This window comes from Xiphophorus couchianus, chromosome 1, assembly GCF_001444195.1.
Source record: "Xiphophorus couchianus chromosome 1, X_couchianus-1.0, whole genome shotgun sequence".
In the NCBI taxonomy this organism is placed as follows: Eukaryota; Metazoa; Chordata; class Actinopteri; order Cyprinodontiformes; family Poeciliidae; genus Xiphophorus; species Xiphophorus couchianus.
This window is the reverse complement of record NC_040228.1, coordinates 10167009-10187225: the sequence shown is the minus strand read 5'-3', so window position 1 is coordinate 10187225 and position 20217 is coordinate 10167009. Positions and strand designations below refer to the sequence as shown.

The 20217-nt window shown below is 39.4% G+C and overlaps 1 protein-coding gene across 11 annotated transcripts in view; it reads left to right on the top strand.

Moving 5' to 3' along the window:
• Positions 1-20217, top strand: part of ubr4 (ubiquitin protein ligase E3 component n-recognin 4) — a 49755-nt gene that overhangs the window by 12424 nt on the left and 17114 nt on the right. For 3 of the 11 annotated variants that reach the window (XM_028024493.1, XM_028024458.1, XM_028024449.1), the window contains 46 exons: positions 58-214; positions 295-380; positions 497-666; positions 1734-2013; positions 2572-2695; positions 2830-2909; positions 3022-3150; positions 3306-3488; positions 3765-3887; positions 3973-4202; positions 4310-4428; positions 4531-4628; positions 5187-5344; positions 5458-5664; positions 5772-5873; positions 5948-6048; positions 6292-6679; positions 6817-6880; positions 7050-7241; positions 7509-7579; positions 9041-9233; positions 9982-10215; positions 10349-10519; positions 10631-10813; positions 11259-11417; positions 11527-11679; positions 11818-12045; positions 12247-12404; positions 12521-12695; positions 13001-13202; positions 13357-13520; positions 13717-13933; positions 14083-14296; positions 14813-14845; positions 15143-15206; positions 15332-15466; positions 15651-15825; positions 15975-16106; positions 16594-16715; positions 16905-17016; positions 17169-17299; positions 17556-17733; positions 18336-18440; positions 18784-18939; positions 19321-19489; positions 19690-19894. In XM_028024493.1, coding sequence (XP_027880294.1) covers positions 58-214; positions 295-380; positions 497-666; positions 1734-2013; positions 2572-2695; positions 2830-2909; positions 3022-3150; positions 3306-3488; positions 3765-3887; positions 3973-4202; positions 4310-4428; positions 4531-4628; positions 5187-5344; positions 5458-5664; positions 5772-5873; positions 5948-6048; positions 6292-6679; positions 6817-6880; positions 7050-7241; positions 7509-7579; positions 9041-9233; positions 9982-10215; positions 10349-10519; positions 10631-10813; positions 11259-11417; positions 11527-11679; positions 11818-12045; positions 12247-12404; positions 12521-12695; positions 13001-13202; positions 13357-13520; positions 13717-13933; positions 14083-14296; positions 14813-14845; positions 15143-15206; positions 15332-15466; positions 15651-15825; positions 15975-16106; positions 16594-16715; positions 16905-17016; positions 17169-17299; positions 17556-17733; positions 18336-18440; positions 18784-18939; positions 19321-19489; positions 19690-19894 — 7230 coding nt within the window. The remainder of the gene's footprint in view (positions 1-57; positions 215-294; positions 381-496; positions 667-1733; positions 2014-2571; positions 2696-2829; positions 2910-3021; positions 3151-3305; positions 3489-3764; positions 3888-3972; positions 4203-4309; positions 4429-4530; positions 4629-5186; positions 5345-5457; positions 5665-5771; positions 5874-5947; positions 6049-6291; positions 6680-6816; positions 6881-7049; positions 7242-7508; positions 7580-9040; positions 9234-9981; positions 10216-10348; positions 10520-10630; positions 10814-11258; positions 11418-11526; positions 11680-11817; positions 12046-12246; positions 12405-12520; positions 12696-13000; positions 13203-13356; positions 13521-13716; positions 13934-14082; positions 14297-14812; positions 14846-15142; positions 15207-15331; positions 15467-15650; positions 15826-15974; positions 16107-16593; positions 16716-16904; positions 17017-17168; positions 17300-17555; positions 17734-18335; positions 18441-18783; positions 18940-19320; positions 19490-19689; positions 19895-20217) is intronic. The other 8 variants (XM_028024511.1, XM_028024497.1, XM_028024467.1 and 5 more) reach the window with 7 other exon arrangements.

Genomic DNA, 20217 nt, shown 5'->3' with positions numbered 1-20217 from the left:
GTTTTAGTTTTTAACGACATCCTGTGGCGCCGCTCTGAGTCATAACCGTTCTTGTAGTTCCTCAGTTTGGCCTCCAGCATTCTGAACTTCATCACCACCTCAATGCTGAAGTCCAGGAACAACTTCATTCGCAACTACGTCAGTGTCTCTCTTACAGAGCAGCACATGGCGACGCTTGCCAGCATCATCAAAGACGTGGATAAAGATGTCAAAGGTATGTTTTGCCAAAAATACATGTTTTTGTTCATAGCTTTCAAAATATGAAAAAGAGAGTGTCATGTTTTTGTTTCTTAGGTTCTTCAGATGAAGTGTTTGCTTTAGCTCTGTACCACTTCAACCACACCCTAGTCACCTCAGATCTTCCATCTCCGGTTTTGCAGGCAAGACATTTTTTTTATGCTCTACCATTTCCTAAAGATTATGGGACATTTGTACCTTATAAGTAAAAAGTAATGGCTGGTGAGAATAATTTATTTTTGCATCTTGTCATTCACAGAACACCCTCCTGCAACAGTTGGGTATTGCTCCCTTCTCAGAAGGGCCCTGGCCTCTGTACATTCACCCTCAGTCGTTGTCCGTCCTCTCCAGACTTCTCCTCATCTGGCAACACAAAGCCAGCGTGCAGGGAGAACCAGATGTGCCGGAGTGCATGAAAGTTTGGGAAAGGTTGGATCATCATAGAAGTATTCATCTGTCCATATTAGGGCTGTTGTAAACAAATATTTACAAGGCTGCCGTGCATCGCACCAGTCATTTTAAGGATGTTTATTGGTCCCCCAAAATTAATGAAAACCCAGGCATTATCATAAATCAATAAAATCCCCATGGGCCGAACTTGAAAATTGGACGTTATGCCGCTAACACTTAGCTTTCGTCAACAACTCAGAGGCGTAAGTGAGAGCTCTGCACATGCAAATAATGTTCCAGCTGAAACACGGTGCGCTAAATTATAAAATATAAATGAACAAAGCTTCGAGGCAGGTAGATTTTCCTCGAGGAACTTTAATAATCGAGGTACTCGAATCATTTTAGCAAGGAATGATTAAGAATTTGTAATTTTCTCCTGCACCTTATTCGTTTTGTTTTCTCCTTTTTTTACATTGCATAATATAATTAATGTAGATTGACACAGTGGCGCAGTTAGTAGAGCTGTTGCCTTGCAGCAAGAAGGTCCTGGGTTTGCTTCCTGGCCCGGGGTCTTTCTGCATGGAGTTTGCATGTTCTCCCTGTGCATGCGTGGGTTTTCTCCAGGCACTCCGGCTTCCTCCCACAGTCCAAAACCACGACTGTCAGGTTAATCGGTCTCTCTAAATTCTTCAGAAATTCTGAAATTTAAATTCTTCTAAATTATCATCACAACTAGAAGATTTTGAAAGCAATTTTGTTGCTTTGTGACCTTTCTGATCGACTCATTGGTTTTATTTACTCTTTAAAGTAAGAACAAAATAAATGGCTGATTTTGTCCATAATTGCGTTCAAGTGGAGTTCATCTGTGTCATTACCACACTTAGCTATACTGTTAGAATGCATAATCAAAAAAAACATAAATAGAGGCAGTTTTAAAAAATTTTTTGGCAATAATGTTCATAAAAAGGTTTAAATGTTTAATAAAATAAAGACAACTCAGTGGTTTATTATTTCTGTAATCACACATCACAATATTCCAGTTTACTCATGCTTATTTCCCTCTTTTTTTTTTTTCTTCTCCTGTTTTTTACTTGTCATTATTCCAGATTTCTAGGAACCCTGAAACAGCACACCATCCAGGGCTCTGTCCAGTCAGAGGACGACCTTAATGTGGAACACCTCCAGTTGCTCCTGCTCCTTTTCCACAATCTGTCTGAGCGCGGTCGACGGTCGGTCCTCGCCATGCTCACCCAGGCCATTATTGAAGTGGCACAGAGCAGGGACTCCCAGCTGAAGGCGGTACCCCTCAACCTGGCCCGGTTGCTACTGGTTTTTGATTACCTGATGCGTCACTACTCCAAAGCTCCCTTGTACCTTTTTGAGCAGGTTAATACTTTATTTAACTAATTGTTTTTTAATTGAAAGCGCAGATTTTACAAATATTAAGGATCAATGTATGTCTTAGACTGGAGTACCCAAAGTTTTTTTTTCCTCAGGACATTTTCATAATTTTGCAGTTTAAGATGGTGGGACAAGTTTGTCCAACCAGTACATTGCAGATAGATTCTTATTTAATATTTTTTGGTGCAAGTGTTTCACCAACAAATTGAATCTCCTTAATAGAGAAAATTTTATTTAGAATACAAAGTGGTTTTTTGTTTTGTTTTAATTTAATTTCATAGTAAATGCAACTAGAAATAAAGTATGGAAAACTGTTTTTGTTCCTGGGAATAAACAAAAGTAATTTCTAGATTTAAAAATGCAATCAGTTCATACAATTTTGGGGGATAAATTCTGTTTTTTTCCATTTTAAGTGAAATTAAGACATTTAGGATCTATGGTTTTACACGTCCCTTTTCTACAAAAATTATCCTACCTTGTTCTTTTCAATAAAATATTTTACTTAGTTTAAAAATAAAACGGTTTGATGAACTTTCATTGCAGGTGCAGTACAATCTCCTCACCCCGCCATCTGGTTCTATTCAGGAAGGTGGAAAACGTAGTAGTCTCCCACTTTACTATGGATTCAAAGAGGTGGAGGAGAACTGGGCCAAACACTGTTCAGCAGGTAAATCCTGAAAATCACTTAATTTTCTTTCAGCCCTTTTTTTTATGAAGCTGCTCTACCTTTTGATTTATTATACTGCTATTACATTAGTAAATCTTTCTAACTCCAAATTCATTTTCAATACTTTTTTTAAGATTCAAATGTTCAGCCCAAGTTCTACTGTGTGCTGTCGCCTGAGGCATCTGAAGATGACATCAGCAGGTTGGATAGTAAGGTACAGTTAACTTTAGTAAGGTTTCTGAGTCCTTTCAAATCTACACAGTTATTAATAATACAGTTAACTGTAAATACCAGTTAATGAAGCCTCTTGCTATTTATCTTGTCAGGTATTTCCAAAGCTGGTCAGTGGAGCAGTTAAATATGATGAGCTGTATGTGTGGCTGGTCTCACTCCTGGAAGCAGGCTCTCAGTTTGATACAGCCAGAAGACAGGAGAGCAAACCAATCACTCCTGTGGTGAGTTCACCATGTCCAAGCTGAGCAAACAAGCTTTGGGTGATATTTTATTGAAGTTTTATGATAATATTTGAGATACCATTAAAAAATATGTCATATTGATGACTTTGTAAGCTCATTACATCGTCACCTAATGCTGTTTGAACTCGACACAGGAGGCCTGCTCCCTTCAGTATTACTTCCTGGTACTCTGGAGAATCCTGGGAGTGTTACCACCCTCCAAAGCTTTCATGGAGCAGCTGAAGACTGGCTGCAGCGACCCCAGTGAAAGTGACATCTTGCATACACTGCGGTGGTCCTCGCGTCTGCGGGTGTCTACGTACGTTCACTGGATCAAGGTTCGTTTCAGCTTGAAAGTACTACTGCTTGTTTTAGAAGCAGAAGAGTTACTGTGGAAAAGTATGTGTTATTTGACATTAGCTAATAATCACTTTTGTTTTTTCCACTTTAAATTAGTCATTAAAACTGTAAATGTAATTTTGTTTTCCAAAATGATGAATATTCAGAGACATTTTATTTGTGGATTAAAAAATGTATTGCACCACACTAAAGTTGTGCTGATTTATCTTTATTAACTTGTGGTTTTTGTGGCATTGTTCTGCCTGCATCATCAGGAGCACTTGGTAAAGCAGGGAATGAAAGCAGACCAAGCAGCATCTCTTGTTGAGACAACGGTATCAAAGTGCAGCACTGTGAAATATGATGTGGAGCTTGCAGAGGAGTACATTGCCAGACAGGTATTGACTACTACCGTCTCTCTTTGTTCCTTAAACAATATTCTATACCAACTAGTCTCCCTTTGACAAAAATATTCTGTTTCAGATTTCCACCTTTTCAAGTGTTGATCCGAACGTCGTCCTTCCACTTCATCAGCTGCCCTCCTTGCAAGCTATTTATACTCTGGATGCAGTCATCTCTAAAGTCCAGGTTTCATTAGACGAGCATTTGTCCAAGGTTGCAATCGAAGCCGACGCCCACAAGTCCTCCGATGTCACAAAAAACTTGCTGCCTGCTACGCTACAGCTGACAGACATTTATACTGCCTTCACAAGGTAAGAATCAACCACTTGTGGAAGCCATTCTTTGCTCAAGTTTGCTCTTGAATCATATTTTCTTACATATTAAAAGAATATAAGATGTCTGATTTAACTTTTATTAGATCCTACCTCCTGCTAAACATCCCAGAGGAAGGTGAAAACAAGCTGACCGATGCAAAGCTCCAAGGTTACGCTGCAGTTCTGTCCATTGGCTCCACGCGCTGCAAGGCCAACCTGCTGGGTATGTTTTTAATTTTTTGGAACTCCAGGCAAATAACACAATTGCTTTGACAACTCTGTGTAATATATTACTTTTAACCTAATCTTAAATTAAACTTTACAGGTCATAACTTGATGCAGAACTTGCCATCAGCTGTACAAACGGTATGTGAGACTTGGAACAGCGTCCACACTAATGAGTTCCCCAACATTGGCTCATGGGTAAGTGAAGAAACTTCTTGTTTTTTTATGTAGTTCAATTTTGGCCAGAGCTTTTTAATTAAGTTGATCTTTATGCTGCATCTGGTCACATTATATAAATGTTAGCTTCACCTTTTATTAGCTTTGTCAAACAGTTGTCTTTTATGCTCGTAGAAAGGCAGGAATTAAAAATGTATTTTCATACACACACTCTCCATCCAATCATAAAAAGTCCCAGAGGTGCATAATATATGTGTGTCCACCGCACCTTTCAGATTTTTAGTTGTCAAAAGATTTAATAACCATCAATGTAAGATATGGACGATAAAATATCTTTGTTGCGAACAGTTAACATTGTAATTCAGATGATGCAATAGTTTTCCCACTATACTGATGACTATTAATAATTTTGTTGAGCACTAAAAAGCTGTCAGTAGGGAAGGTAGAGTACAGGATTGACTTAAAACTTACTGCATTTATATACAGCGCATTTGCATGTATCTATAAATGAGGAAATTAAATAAAAATTGTATCAAATATTTCCATTGCTGAAATGTTATCTTTCTTTTTTTTTCTCAGCGAAATGCGTTTGCTAATGATACCATCCCATCCGAGAGCTACATCAGTGCCATCCAAGCAGCTCATCTGGGGACTCTGAGTTGTCAGTCCTTGCCTTTGGCCTCTTCTCTAAAACACATCCTTCTCTCATTGGTTCGCCTCACTGGTGACCTCATCGTGTAAGTTGCAGTTTCTTTATGTTTTAAAATTTAAAAAATCTTTAGTGTTTTAATAGAACTTGATTTCTGTTAGCCGTCTCCTTTTAATACTGTTGGTCGTTCGTCCCTTTTAGTACAGAAGAGCTGAATCCCACTCAGGTTGTGAGCACGCTGCTGCCCCTGTTGCTGGAGAGCAGCACAGAGTGCGTAGCAGAAATCAGCAGCACCTCGCTGGAGCGCATTCTTGGCCCAGCAGAGTCTGACGCCTTCTTAGCCCGCATCTATGAGCGTCTGGTCACAGGATGCTACAATATCATTGCAAATCACTCAGACCCTCACAGGTATGCAACAGGAGATAGAATTCATTCATTTCGCTTTTAATATCACGAAAATATTTTGTTGTGTTGTTGATGAATACAAACAGAACTGGTCTTTGATGTATTTTCAGTGGCCTGGATGAGTCGGTTCTTGAGGAATGCCTGCAGTATCTGGAGAAGCAGCTTGAGAGCAGCCAGGTTCGAAAAGCGATGGAGGAATTCTTTTCATTCAGGTATCGGTTCTGCTGACGCCGTAGGTAGCTATATGTAGCATCTTCTTCTGTAACATGATGCGTTTCTTTTTCAGTGGTGAGCTTGTCCAGATTATGATGGCCACAGCCAATGAAAACCTGTCTGCAAAGTTCTGTAACAGAGTGTTGAAATTCTTCACCAAGCTCTTCCAGCTCAGTAAGTTTACTGTCAGAATTTATTTAAAATTTAAAACAACCAGGTATCTTGACGCTCAGTTTTGATCAATTAGAAATTGAAATAAGTCTTAATATCTATATGGAAAGCAAGAACTTACAATATATAATAATTTTGTAGGCCTAAATGAAACAAATGGAGGAAAAAATGGCAAATCTTAAGTCATAAGCCAAATATCAAGAAAATAATTTCATTGTAATGTAATTAATATTTTTTTCTCTGTAGCCGAGAAGAGTCCAAACCCAAGCCTGCTGTGTTTGTGTGGTTCTCTGGCCCAGCTGGCCTGTGTGGAACCGTCTCGCCTGCAGTCCTGGCTGACCCGCATGACGGCGACGCCGCCCAAGGACACAGAGCAGCTGGAAGTGGTGCAGGAAAACCGACAGCTGCTGCAGCTGCTCACCACTCACATTGTGCGTGACAACAGTCAGGTTGGCGAAGGAGTCTGCACCGTCCTCCTCAGCACACTTATTCCCATGGCAACAGACATGTTGACCAATGGGGATGGAACGGGTTTCCCTGAGCTCATGGCCATCATGGCAACTCTGGCCAGTGCAGGGCAGGGGGCTGGTCACCTGCAGCTTCACCGGGCGGTGATCGATTGGCTGACAAGGTGGTAAGGAGCCACTTTTATTCACTGAAGGGCCCTTCCAAATTTTTCAGGAAATGTATTTGTTTGGTGACTGCATATACCTGAAATGTTTCAATGTACAAGTATTTGTACATTAATATAAAATGTATATTTTTTTACAGCAAAAAGTATTTGACACAAAAGAATGTGGTGGAGAAAGTTAGCACCAACTTATCTCATGGAAAGGTAATTCATTTTTATTTTATTTTTTAAACTTTTTTTCTGTGAATCATCCAAATGTCTAACATATTGCTCTAATTGATTATATTTATTTCATTTGTTTATAAATAATTGTATTTATGCTCTCAAGCATGTGCTAGCTTTAATTGATATTATGCTTATCTTCCATTCTCAGCATGCCATAATGCTAGAATGCTCGTGCCACATAATCTCCTATTTGGCTGATGTGATGAACGCCCTGCGGCAAAGCAGCGGTCAGGGCACCTCGGCTCTGCTTGTGGAGGGAGAAGAGAAAGCAATGGAAGTGGACTCGGACTGGGTGGAGGAGCTGGCAGTGGAGGAGGACGATTCCCAGGCAGAAGACTCTGTAAGATGTCATGCTTCAGCTCCGGTTTTATTGAATAATAATAGTAGCATAACTTTTGTATCTGAATGGTTTATTTTTATATTTTAAAAAATCATCTTTGAGTGCACAGTATTCTTAAAAAAAAAGTCATTAATTTCTAAAAACATTTCAACATTTTTTGTCACTTATTTCATTCTGCAGCACATTATTGCTCTGAGCAAGATTAATTATTTATTTGTACAGTATACAACAAAACATAGAAATAAACATGTTGTTGTTGCTTGACAGGATGAAGACTCACTTTGCAACAAACTCTGCACCTTCACCATAACTCAGAAGGAGTTCATGAACCAGCACTGGTAAAGACAAATTTGTATCCAGTAGTTTGCTCTTAACTTTGAATCAAAACAACTTGAAATTGTAATTCATATATTTTATATTTCCTAAACAATTGCCAAGCATCTTCTCACACTTCAAACTTTTTGTTTGTCAAGATAATGCAAGCTGTCAATCTATCGCTCACCAGGCCTTTATCTTTATCATATTAATGTGAATAGACACTGGCTGGTAAGAGATTCTCATGGTAGGATAACCTTGAGTGAAAATACCTTGATGCACAATGTAGCATTAATCATAGCATTTATTATGAAATAGCTAAGATTTTTTATTTTGATTATTTTCAAACTAAAGCATAAATGTAGACTAAAGGTCATTAAATACAATACCAGTTTTCAAAAGGTTTCTGCAAAAATGTTATATCGTTCTTTGGTATTCTGCTCTTTAAATACAACAAAGTGATACTATTTAATGTTGGTCTGTTTGGGTCAGCTGCTTGATGGGCATGCAGGTTGCATGGTTGCAGCTTTGCCAGCTGTAGTTTTACCACTGTTCTGCTTTATCCTCTGCTCAGACCAGCACTTTCACATAGAAAATGGGTTTAGGATTTAACCAGGACTGGTGCTAAAGCCAGTTCACGACTGAGAGTCATGCGAGGGAAATGTCTTTACATCATAGTAAATGACCTCCCTTCCTGCGTTTTTTTGTGTGTGTGTGAAATAAATGAAACTACGGAGACAGTCCAAAAACACAAATGAAACTAATTATCCCCACATTTCTTCAAACACATACCCACATGTCACAGCTGTGAAATATTAACTGTGTTTTTATCAAGAGAAATGCTTCAGTCTTACTTAGCTAATATCTCATCTGCACAAGGAGCGCTGGAAAATTTTAAAATTTTATTTTTTTTAAAGCAAGTTTTGTTTTCACAACCTGGCAGTATTCAAAGACAGACAAAGTCTGAAGTAATATTTATGGACTCAGTAGAAATAATCAGCTGTTACGACAGCTTATGCATCCATTTAGTTATTTTCAGAGACGAGATTACAAAATTACATGGGGGAAGACAATAAACAGTTTATTATTCTGATGCTAATATGACATTTTATGATTGTGTTGTTTACAGGGTTTTTATTGAAGAATTAGACCAAACCAAAAGACAGCTTTTAACATGCAGCTCACAAAGTTTAGCTGACCACCAGCATCAGTTTGGAGCTGGACCAGAGCCAGAGTTTGGCCTGGTGGAAACAAGAACGAGCACTAGAGTCAAGCACAAGCACTGGAACCAGTTTAATGAAAACACTTCCTCTGTCATCTCCTTATCAGGACAGTAGTGACCCTGTGACAGAACATTTTAATGTGTTTCAAATCGCAACTTGTTCAAACCTCAGAACATGTCAATACCGTTAACCGGCCCATGCCTAGTTGCTGCACTAATGTACCAGACATTTGATGTTCATTTGTTGTTTTTCCTATTGTAGGTACCACTGTCATACCTGTAAGATGGTAGATGGGGTAGGTGTGTGCACAGTGTGCGCCAAGGTCTGTCACAAAGACCATGAGATCTCCTATGCCAAATATGGCTCTTTCTTCTGTGACTGCGGTGCCAAAGAGGATGGCAGCTGCCAGGTGAGACCGAATACCTCAGGTCATCATGGGAAGAGAGCAACAGCGGTAACTTTGGTTTGCAAGTCATTCCCCCATTGACTTCCATCCAGTCATTTCATTTGATCAGGATTATAGCTAGTCCACACCTGTGGCCAGAACTAAAATGCTACAATTGCCTGACCTTATGTTTTAGCGTGTAGCAAAAAGCCCAGCTTTCCTAGTTAACCTGTAATGTTGGTTTTGTAAATGTGCATGCGAAGAGAAAGCCATCCACTACATGTTTCTGTGTTTATTGTTTATTGTGGAGTAGCAAAGACCTGCAGTGTTGTTTGTGGATTGTGTTGTCTGCTTCAATGTCTGTTACAGTTGTAAATAAGAGCTTGGTGCAGTTTCATGTATATGATTATTATTTTACTTTTGTGGTTGTTTGCACACAGTTTTCTTATGTTTTAGAAAGGTAACAATACATGCTCTTAGCATACCTAAAGTTAAATTTAGGTTATTAATCTGAGAAAATTATTAACAGCCTAGTTTTACTGAGCTTTTTAATGCATTTTGGACTAAATTTGTGTCCACCTATCACCATTTCTCAAATGATTGTTTACTGAATGCTTAAAAAGTTAAGGGAGCTAGTGACATGAACACACTTAAATTAACCTAACTGTAAAGCTCTTAAAGTTGAAATAGCTGTGTATGATGTAAAACCAAAGTGTGCATTCATTAAAACTAAGCATTCTGCTGATTATAGCTTCTTTTTTTTTTTTTAAATCTCAACTTTATAAAGAGTTTTCACTGGTTTTACTTTTACCCACAGGCTTTGGTGAAGCGCAGCCCCAGCAGTGGCATTAGCTCAACTCTGAAAGAATCATCAGCTTTCCAGAGTGAGATGCGGATGCCTGAGAGCGCCATCAGACACCAGAACGCCTCTCCATCCGAAAAGGGCAAGGTCACAATCTGTGATGGCAAATCCAGTGATGAAGAAAGACCAAAGAAAAACAGTGTCTGCAAGACCATCGAGGGCTGCCAGGAAGAGTTGCTAACACAAGTGGTTAGAGAAATCTCTTCATTTGTTTCACTCCATATGATACCCAAGTGTGGTGCCCCTATATTTTCTCTAGATTTATTTGTGCATTCAATGTGCGTTATAACACTTGTGGTTTTGGCCCATTTTTTTGCGACAGATGGGATCATCCACTGCTGCTGTCATACTTGAAATGCTCATGTTTCTGATGGAAGCCATCCAGACTAACTTCCAGCAAGCCTCCGCTGTAGGAAGCAGCAGCCGGGCCCAGAAAGCCTTGAATGAACTGCACACTCAAGATAAAAATGTTGAGATGACGGACCAGTTAATGGTACGATAACTAAAGGGCTGAAAGTGTTTATGAAGACACTTCAATGTCCTGATAGTTAAAATTTATGTAGATACATATAAGGGCGAAAATTTCTTCTTTTTTTTTTCTCAGGTGCCCACACTTGGTTCTCAGGAAGGAGCTTTTGAAAATGTGAGGATGAATTACAGCGGTGATCAAGGCCAAACAATACGTCAGCTCATCAGTGCGCATGTCCTACGTCGGGTCGCCATGTGCGTCCTCTCCTCACCCCATGGCCGCCGACAGCATCTTGCAGTTAGCCACGAAAAGGGGAAGGTAAGTGGAGCAGTCGTAACCTGGAAACAGCGTCAAGCCCAAACAGGTGACCAAATTTTAAAAATAGAGTTTCATTGTGTTAAAATAAAAACGAAAATCTTATCGGGCTTTCTTGGTTGAAAGTCAGCTGCAATCAGTTCTACCAGATGGAAAACTACAGCTTGGATCAACACTACATGTTAAAGAAGAGTGTTGCCGTCAGATTAGCTGGTGCAGTTTAATATGGGGCATTAAATACACAAAAGTCTAATAAGAACAATCAATCTGTATTAAAGCTAATAAGTACTTTTACATATTTATAAGAATGTATTTCTTAGCTGTGTTTTACAAATCTAGTAAATTAGATATTGTTGCAGATAAACTTTTATTTGATTGCAGAAGGTTTGCTAGTAGCACACCAGATTATCTCTTTTTCTTTTTTGTACTTTTTACTCCCTCTTGACAGATAACAGTCCTGCAGTTGTCCACACTTCTGAAGCAAGCTGACTCTAGCAAGAGGAAGCTAACTCTGACCCGACTGGCCTCCGCCCCAGTTCCTTTCACCGTGCTCAGTCTCACAGGCAACCCTTGTAATGAAGATTACTTGGCTGTGTGTGGCCTAAAGGTAAGGAAAATAGACTTGTTTTTCCCCACACAAAGTTATCCAAAACGTTAAGCGTTATGCTTACTTTGCAATTCAGCATTTCACTAAAGTGCTCTTTCAATCTCTCCAGGACTGCCATGTACTAACATTTAGCAGTACAGGCTCCGTCTCTGACCACCTGGTGTTGCATCCGCAGCTGGCCACTGGCAATTTCATCATCAAAGCCATTTGGCTGCCAGGTTCTCAGACTGAGCTGGCAATCATCACAGCTGACTTTGTCAAGGTATGTCATGGCAAATTTGGTTTAAAAACAATATTTTCCTAATATTGGTATAAATATGTGAAGTTTTTGAGTCAAAAGGGTTTTGTTTTGCATTTTGGTGGGGAAAATAAATTTATACTCCTTTCTATTTGTGAACAGATCTATGACTTGTCGGTGGACGCCCTGAGCCCCATGTACTACTTCCTGCTCCCCAGTTCCAAGATCCGCGATGCGACCTTCCTTTTCAACGAAGAGGGAAAAAACATTATTGTAATCATGTCCTCAGCAGGTTACATGTACACTCAGATCATGGATGAATCCAGCAGTGCCCAGCATGGGCCTTTCTATGTCACAAATGTCCTGGAAATAACCCATGATGACCTGAAAGTAAGTTGAATTAAAAATTCTACAAAAATATACAATGAAAAAAAAACTTAACTATTTTGCACTCTCAATATCTTTTAAAAAGACAAAAACCTGATTTTATCTTAAGATCTTTTCATTTCATTTAGTCACATTGAAGATTTTTGTGAAGCTGCTAAAAAGCGATTGAGATAAATTCTTGCTTTTTTTTCTTTGTGATTGTAGGACAGCAATGGGCAGGTGGCAGGAGGTGGTGTGTCTGTTTACTACTCCCATGTCCTTCAAATGCTTTTCTTCAGCTACAGCCAGGGAAAATCATTCGCTGCCACCGTCAGCCGCAGCACTATTGAAGTACAGAGGCTCTTTCCCATCAACATCAAAGGGTAACATTTGCTTGACAGTAGATATCGTTTCTTATTTTCTTGGAACAGAAATAATGCCAGTAAATATCAAAACTAGCTGGAGGAACTGACATACTTGTCGTCCTTTTTTCTTTTAGCTCCAACGGCGGTAGCAGCAAGTTGTCCCCGGCTCTGTGCCAGTGGTCCGAGGTGATGAACCATCCGGGTCTGGTCTGCTGTGTGCAACAGACGACTGGAATCCCGCTGGTGATCATGGTTAAACCCGACACCTTCCTCATCCAGGAGATCAAAACTCTGCCGGCTAAAGCGAAGGTAGGGTCCATTCACTGTCCTGCGCAGCAAAGCAAATATATTTATAGGCAAGTTTGAGAGGAGAAGTCAAGAGGGTTCTGAAAATGTCTACACAGATATGGAATTTGATTTCAGTATTTAGCTTTGGATAAGTGTGAAAAAATAAAAAACAATTTTAAAAAAATGTGACATATTGATAACAAGATATGCAGAAATTCTGGAAGTAGAAAATAGTAAATACAGAAATCATGTTTGCTCCTGTAAATAATGTCTAACTGTCTTATTTATAATCTATTTTGGATATTTTTATTTCGTCTCCTACCCAGATTCAGGACATGGTTGCTATCAGACACACGGCGAGCAACGAGCAGCAGCGCACAACAATGATTCTTCTCTGCGAGGACGGAAGCCTGCGAATCTACATGGCAAACGTTGACAACACGTCCTATTGGCTCCAGCCGTCTCTGCAGCCAACATGTGGCATCAGCATCATGAAGCCAGTGCGCAAGCGCAAAGCTGCTGCTGCAAGTGAGTTTAAAAGCATTAAATGACTGCTTGAAATCTCACTAAACTCAAAAATGATTGGACTGCAGTATTGAGATGGAAATGTCACGTTGAGTTAAAAAAGACAGACCTATTAACACGACTGAAATCTAATGTCAATGCCATTCTTATATTTAAGCCACTCGGACCTCCAGTCAGGTGACGTTCCCAGTGGACTTCTTTGAACACAATCAGCAACTAACAGAGGTGGAGTTTGGGGGAAATGACTTGCTGCAGGTGTACAATGGGCAGCAGATAAAACACCGGCTCAACTCCACCGGGATGTATGTGGCCAACACAAAGGTAAATACTCCTTTTAACTCATAAATCTGTCAGAAAAAGTGCAAAATATTATTGTAGTTCTATCTTGTGTTGATAACCTGCTGTTGCAAAAGTCAGCAACCTGGAGTGCTTATGATTTATGTTACCTGTTTGCTATATATTGCAAACATAAAATTCAGAGCAGAGTCTTACTCTGCTTTGTCTTTTCTCTCTCTAGCCTGGGGGATTTACTGTGGAAGTGGTGAACAACAACACTTCAATGGTGATGACAGGCATGCGAGTGCAAGTGGGCACTCAGGCCATCGAGAGGGCTCCTTCCTATGTGGAGGTCTTCGGCCGGACCATGCAGATAAATCTGACACGAGCCCGCTGGTTCGATTTCCCCTTCACCAGAGAGGAGGCCCTGCAGGCTGACAAGAAGCTGTCCATATTCAGTAAGATTATAGATGTGGGAGATTCATCGAAAATATTTAACTTATTTGCTAAATATATAATATACAGCTTTATACTTTGAGCTGTTTCCAGTAAGTAGTTTTCTCATGCAGGTTTTATTTATTAATAAAATTTATTTTTTGTTTTCTAGTTGGAGCCTCCGTGGATCCAGCAGGAGTCACCATGCTCGACTCTGTAAAAATTTACGGTAAAACCAAGGAGCAGTTCGGCTGGCCCGAGGATCCACCAGAAGATTTCTCAGGATCGGTTAATAATGTGTGCAGCCCCAGCCTCAACCAGGGCAGTAGCAGCTCCGATGGCGACATCGCCACGCCAACCACGACCAGTGGCACTGTGCTGGAGAGGTACGGGGCCTTCCACTGTTTGCTTCGATCAGTTTTACTCTTCTAAATCTCATCAAATAAAAAACACCAAAACTCTCAACCTTTCTAATTGCATTTGGAATCTAAAAAATAATTCTCACAGCAGCAGTAGGTTTTTCAAATATAGATTGTTGATCCCTTTGAGTTTTTGGGGGTTTTTTGCGTTGAAGATTTATTTAAAGAAAAATTGTACAAATCTTTCAGAATAATTTTTATTTTCTTGGCCTCATGTAAATCACGATAAAACATTCATCGTATTGATTTTTTTTTTTTTTTGCCCTTTCTTACTGTTGTGATTAGTGTTTAAGTGAAACATGATAAAGTACAAGCTTCTATTTGGACAAAAGGGTTCTCAATACTGCATGGCTCTTGTGATCATCCTTTCTCGCATGCCTCTCTTTTGTTTAGCTGTATCATTAATTACACTTGTTTTTTTCTGTAATCCTCACTCTTGATTTTGTTCTTTTCCTTTTGCTCCCAAAAAAAAAAAAAAAAAAGTTCTGAAACTGAGTCCTTATCAACCTTGGACCGGTTAGTAACTGTCCTTTCTCTGCTTGATTGAATGTTGTTTTTTTTTTGTTTTTGTTTTGTTTGTGCACGTGTGCCACGTTGTGTGTCCATGCCTGAGACTGCAAACATGTCATGCAACATCCTCACGCTTGCAACAAATTTGTCTTTTTCTTTCTCTGAATTTATTCCCGCATTTTGTGTTGTTTGGCATTTAGATTAGGAAAGATTGCTATTGAGTAAAAATAATTTTTTTTTTGTTTTTTCTTTTAAATAATTGGTTAAAGGAGAAGCAGAAATAATTCTCAATTTTCATTTCAGATTGGTGGTCAGCTCACTTGAAGCATTGGAAAACTGCTTTGCAGTAGGTTCATCCAATGAAAAGGTAAAGATGAAAAATGATACATATATGTATATTTTTAATGTATTGACAAGCTAGAATAAAACTTAGTCTTCTACTTTAACTCTTGTTTTTTCAAAGTGGTAAATTCAATTTGTTTAATTCTCCAGGAGAAAAACAAGGTTGCTGCTCTGGAGCTGGCCACTTTGCTTCTGTCCATGCCCACTCCAACCGGTGTCCAGCAACAGACCAAGGGACTTCTGGCTAGTCTGCACACCAGCCGTACTGCTTACCACAACCATAAGGTGAGGAAGAAACGATGATAAAACTTGCGGAACAGCAGCGACCTGCTGTGTTTTTCCTTAGTCATTTTTAAATATTTTCCCATTCTTTTGTCATTTTATTTTATTTGCGAAATAAAAGAAGGAACTAAATATTTACCGATGTGATGATTAACTCTGCACTGCGTTGTGTCCCTTGTCTCGCCAGGACCAATCCTTGCTGAGTAACGCTGTGCAGTGTTTGAACAGTTGCAGCCGTGAAGGAAAAGAACTTGACCCAGATGTTTTCCAGAGGCTCGTGATCACTGCACGCTCTATTGCAATCATGAGACCCAACAACTTGGTGCATTTCACAGAAAGCAAGTCATTGCACCATGACTCTGGTAAGAAGCTTTTTTTGATCATCAAAAGCTGCTTTCCAAGACTAGGGAACAGTACTTTTCAAGTTGGTTCGAACGAACTTTGAAGTATCAGCTTAAAAATAAATGGGAGTTTTAAGACCAATTCCTGTTTGAAAATGTTTGTAAATTAGACTCGACAGAGGATGGGCAGAAGCACATGGATGGTGAAAGCTGTAACTTCATCGCTCAGCTTATGAATAACTTCTGGAAACTCCATTCCCAGAAACCAAAGAATGCATTTCTCGCACCTGCTTGCCTCCCTGGTAAGTGTAAACCTTATAAACGCCACTCTTCAGATGCATTACATCTGTTAACTGCACAAGTCACATGTTATTCGTAGGGTGTGTTTAATGTTTAAGTTGCATGTACTGCTTTATACTTTATGCTTATACCTACTCTGCAAGAACAGATAAATTTTTTTTATTCTTTTACTTGAAATAGCAAAAAAAAAAAAGTTCTTCCTGACCTGGAAATTTCATTCTTCACAACAGCTCTACTGTAGAGTTCCTGTTCTTATAGGTCCATTCCAGTGCAGCATTTGTCATTGTAATTTTTTCCTGACTAGTCAGAATGTTTCTCTGAAACAACACAAGGAAAAGTGTTTTAGAACAAGCTCCAAGAACAGAATTATGTGAATTTAACATCCTGAGAAGGAGGACAAAATTCTCTATTGGTGCAGAGCATCTGTTGACCTTATTGTGATTTCTGATATCAGGGTGTGTTGTTTACATCTTCCTTATTCCTACTAAGGCCTGACACACGTGGAAGCAACAGTTAATGCTTTGATCGATATCATACATGCCTACTGCACATGTGAACTGGATTACATCAATTTAGCTTCCAAAATCTACATGCAGATGTTACTGTGTCCGGTAAGTAGCACAATATGTTGCCATTATGTATCACAAACGATCGGTCATCCTAATACTGAGACTACCATTTTATTTAACTCAATGGGCTTATTTTTAATCATGTGGTTAAGACACAAGCTGTTGTATTAATCGTTTGTAAGAGCAATACAAAGTCATGAAGTAATTTTTTATTTTTGGAAAACTCATTAGGACACTGCTGTGAGCTTTTCCTGCAAGCAGGCTTTGATCAGAGTGCTGCGGCCAAGAAACAAACGCCGCCATGTGACACTTCCATCGCCCCCACGCTCTAACACACCTATTGGTAAGCTAGCCAGAGATAAACACAAAGTCCTTTTGATTTCATGTAGGTGTTGTAAACTATAACTTCCCCTACAGTTATGTTATCTATACTAACGAGTGTTACGAGAATGGTGTAGCTAGTTTTCTAAAGCTTCCTGATTCATACTCGGTCAGGAGACAAGGATGATGACGATGACGATGATCCGGATGACAAAATGCAATCGTCTGTGATGACTGGAGGAGAAGAAGGTCAACAGGAGAGCCAGGAGCAGAACGAAGTGGATCATGGAGACTTTGAGATGGTGGTGAGAATAAACGGGATGAAAAAATTTATCTGATCGCTGAATCACTTTTCTCTTTTTTTTATTTGTAAAAAAAATGTTTATGACTTAATATGAATAACTTTACCTTAACATGTCTTTTTTTTTTCTTCAAAATTTTCAACCTAGTTTTTCGTTGCAGACTGATATCCATGCATTTCTACAGACCCTATATTATCATATATAGTTTAAACCTGTTTATTGGGCAGAAGTAAGGCCTTTTTTGTGGCTCTCCTCCTAGTCTGAGTCAATGGTCCTGGAATCAGCAGAAAATGTTAACAATGGAAATCCTTCTCCTCTGGAGGCTCTGCTGGCCGGAGCCGAGGGATACCCTCCTATGCTCGACATCCCTCCTGATGCTGACGATGAAACTATGGTAGAGCTTGCCATTGCACTCAGCCTTCAGCAGGACCAACAAGGTAATTTTCAGTCGATCTTTTAGAAACCTGGTAACATAAGCACGGCAAAAACACAAACTCTTACCAAGTATATTTGGTCTAGTTTCTAGTGCAAATATCTTGTTACACTTGAAATAAGAAAGCTAACATGCAAGTAACTTTTTCAGCAACATATATATATATATATATATATATATATATATATACACAGGAGCTTGTTTTAAGTCAACAATTCCTTAATATAAAGTTCTAGTTTCACTGAGATTATTTCACTCAAGACTTTTTTCCATGTTATAAGTGAAATATTTTTCCAATACTTTTTCAGTATTAAGGAATTATTGACTTAAAGCAAACTCCTATATCTTGCTGAAAAGTTACTTGTAAGCTAGTCAAGTCTTGTTTTCAGAAATTTGCATTATATTCAAATTCGATTCAATTCGATTCAAAAATATTTGGTAAGATTTTGTGTTTTTCCAGTGAACATGTGTTTTTAGGGTAACGTCTTGAAGCTGTTCACAGAAAACACACATACCACTAAATATAATTGTTGTCCTTTTATATTGTCATTAAACCCTCTTTCATTATGTGTTTTAGCACCTAAATGTACTTTTTGGCATTTTCAGGCAGTAACAGCAGTGCTCTGGGCCTTCAGAGCCTCGGCCTATCTGGCCAGGCTCCGAGCTCATCCTCTCTGGATGCTGGAACCCTTTCAGACACGACGGCATCAGGTAAGAAGACCTTCCCACCAGAACTGGAGAAAAAGCAGAAAAAGCTTTTACTCAGTTTTTATTCCTGCATTTTCACAGTTTTAGCACTGTGAATTTATTTTTTGTTGAATATGTAATTTCAAATCTCAACACATTTATAGTTTTCTTTTTATTATTTTAATTGAATCTCTTCATCTTTTATTTTACCACTGTTCTGTGCCACTCTGACATTGTATCTTCACATCATGTTGCATGTAACATGTGTAGAAAAGAACATTGATTGTGTCTTTTGCTTGTTAGTAAACAAGTAAAAACAAAGATCATGTATCCTGGCCAGATGACCGCGGTGTATTTACTGTTACAGCTATTGCTATGATTTCAGCCCCGGCATCAGATGATGAGGGCAGCACAGCTGCTACTGACGGCTCTACGCTGCGGACCTCCCCAGCTGAGCACGGAGGCAGTGTGGGCTCAGAGAGTGGGGGTTCTGCTATCGACTCTGTAGCAGGGGAGCACAGTGGTGGGTTATTTGAATAAATTAGGCCAGTCTAATTTAGTAAGAGCACAATCATGCATGCCTTAAATTAGTTGTAGAAAATCCATTAAAACACATTTCTGCTCAAGTACAGTTGGTACATACAAGACCAGTAAGTTTTTCCATTTTTTTTTGTCCTCTGATCACCTGTCTTATCTTTAATGAACACTTGAATAAGTTACTGCTCCTTTCTCTCCATGTTTCTGTACTACATTTTAAAGTTGAGAAAATGCAATCTGCTAGACCATGTAATTAAGTCCCTTAAAATAAGTAATTCCTTGATTCTTGGAGATTTTTCCTTGTGGTTTGTTGTGTTTTTAGCTTGCATTGTCATGTTTTTTCCCCTCCCCACATGCTTGTGCACAGTGTCTGGACGCAGCAGTGCATACGGAGACACAACAGTGGAGGGCCACCCTGTAGGTCCAGGCAGTGTGAGCTCCAGCACTGGAGCCATCAGCACCACAACAGCACAGCATGAAGGCGAAGGCTCAGAGGGAGAAGCAGAGACTGAGGGAGACATCCACACAAGCAACAGGCTAGTACTGTGAATTTTGGCTTATGTGGGTTGTATGGTGTTGTTTAGGGTTTGGAGTGTGACTGTGTGAAGTAACTTTGAACAGCCAGTGTCTTACCTCTACCAGACAGAAAGTAAGTTTGATCAGGGAGAGTTTATGATTCATAAAACAGATTAAATTCTCTTTTGTGATTTCTTTTTTTCTTCTTTTTTCTCATTAGGTTGCACATGGTTCGTCTGATGCTACTGGAACGCTTGCTGCAGCATCTTTCTCAGCTCCATAATGTTGGTGGGGTTCAAGCCATCCCATATATGCAAGTTATCCTAATGTTGACATCGGACCTTGATGGGGAGGATGAAAAGGATAAGGGTGCTTTAGACGACCTGTTGTCGCAGCTCATCGCTGAGCTTGGAATACACAAGAAGGTAACTACACCGAGTCTCTGACGGGTAATTAGCAAGGAGTACATGCTCTGTCATTTGGGTCCTGCATACACACAGAGCCTTGTGAAATAAAACACTATAGAGAATGTTTTAGTTCTCCCCCCCCCCCCCCCAGAGTGGAGACGTAAAAAAAGCAACCTCTGCCTATTATGAATCTGTGTGAACTGGAAAGACAGAGATGATTAGAAATGTTGCATGCCAGCGCTTGATTTTCGTGCTAAACACTTTAGCAACCCAGGAACAGTTTAAACTGCAAATGTAAACTGAAGATGTTATATGACTTAGAGGAACATGATTCTCAGGAT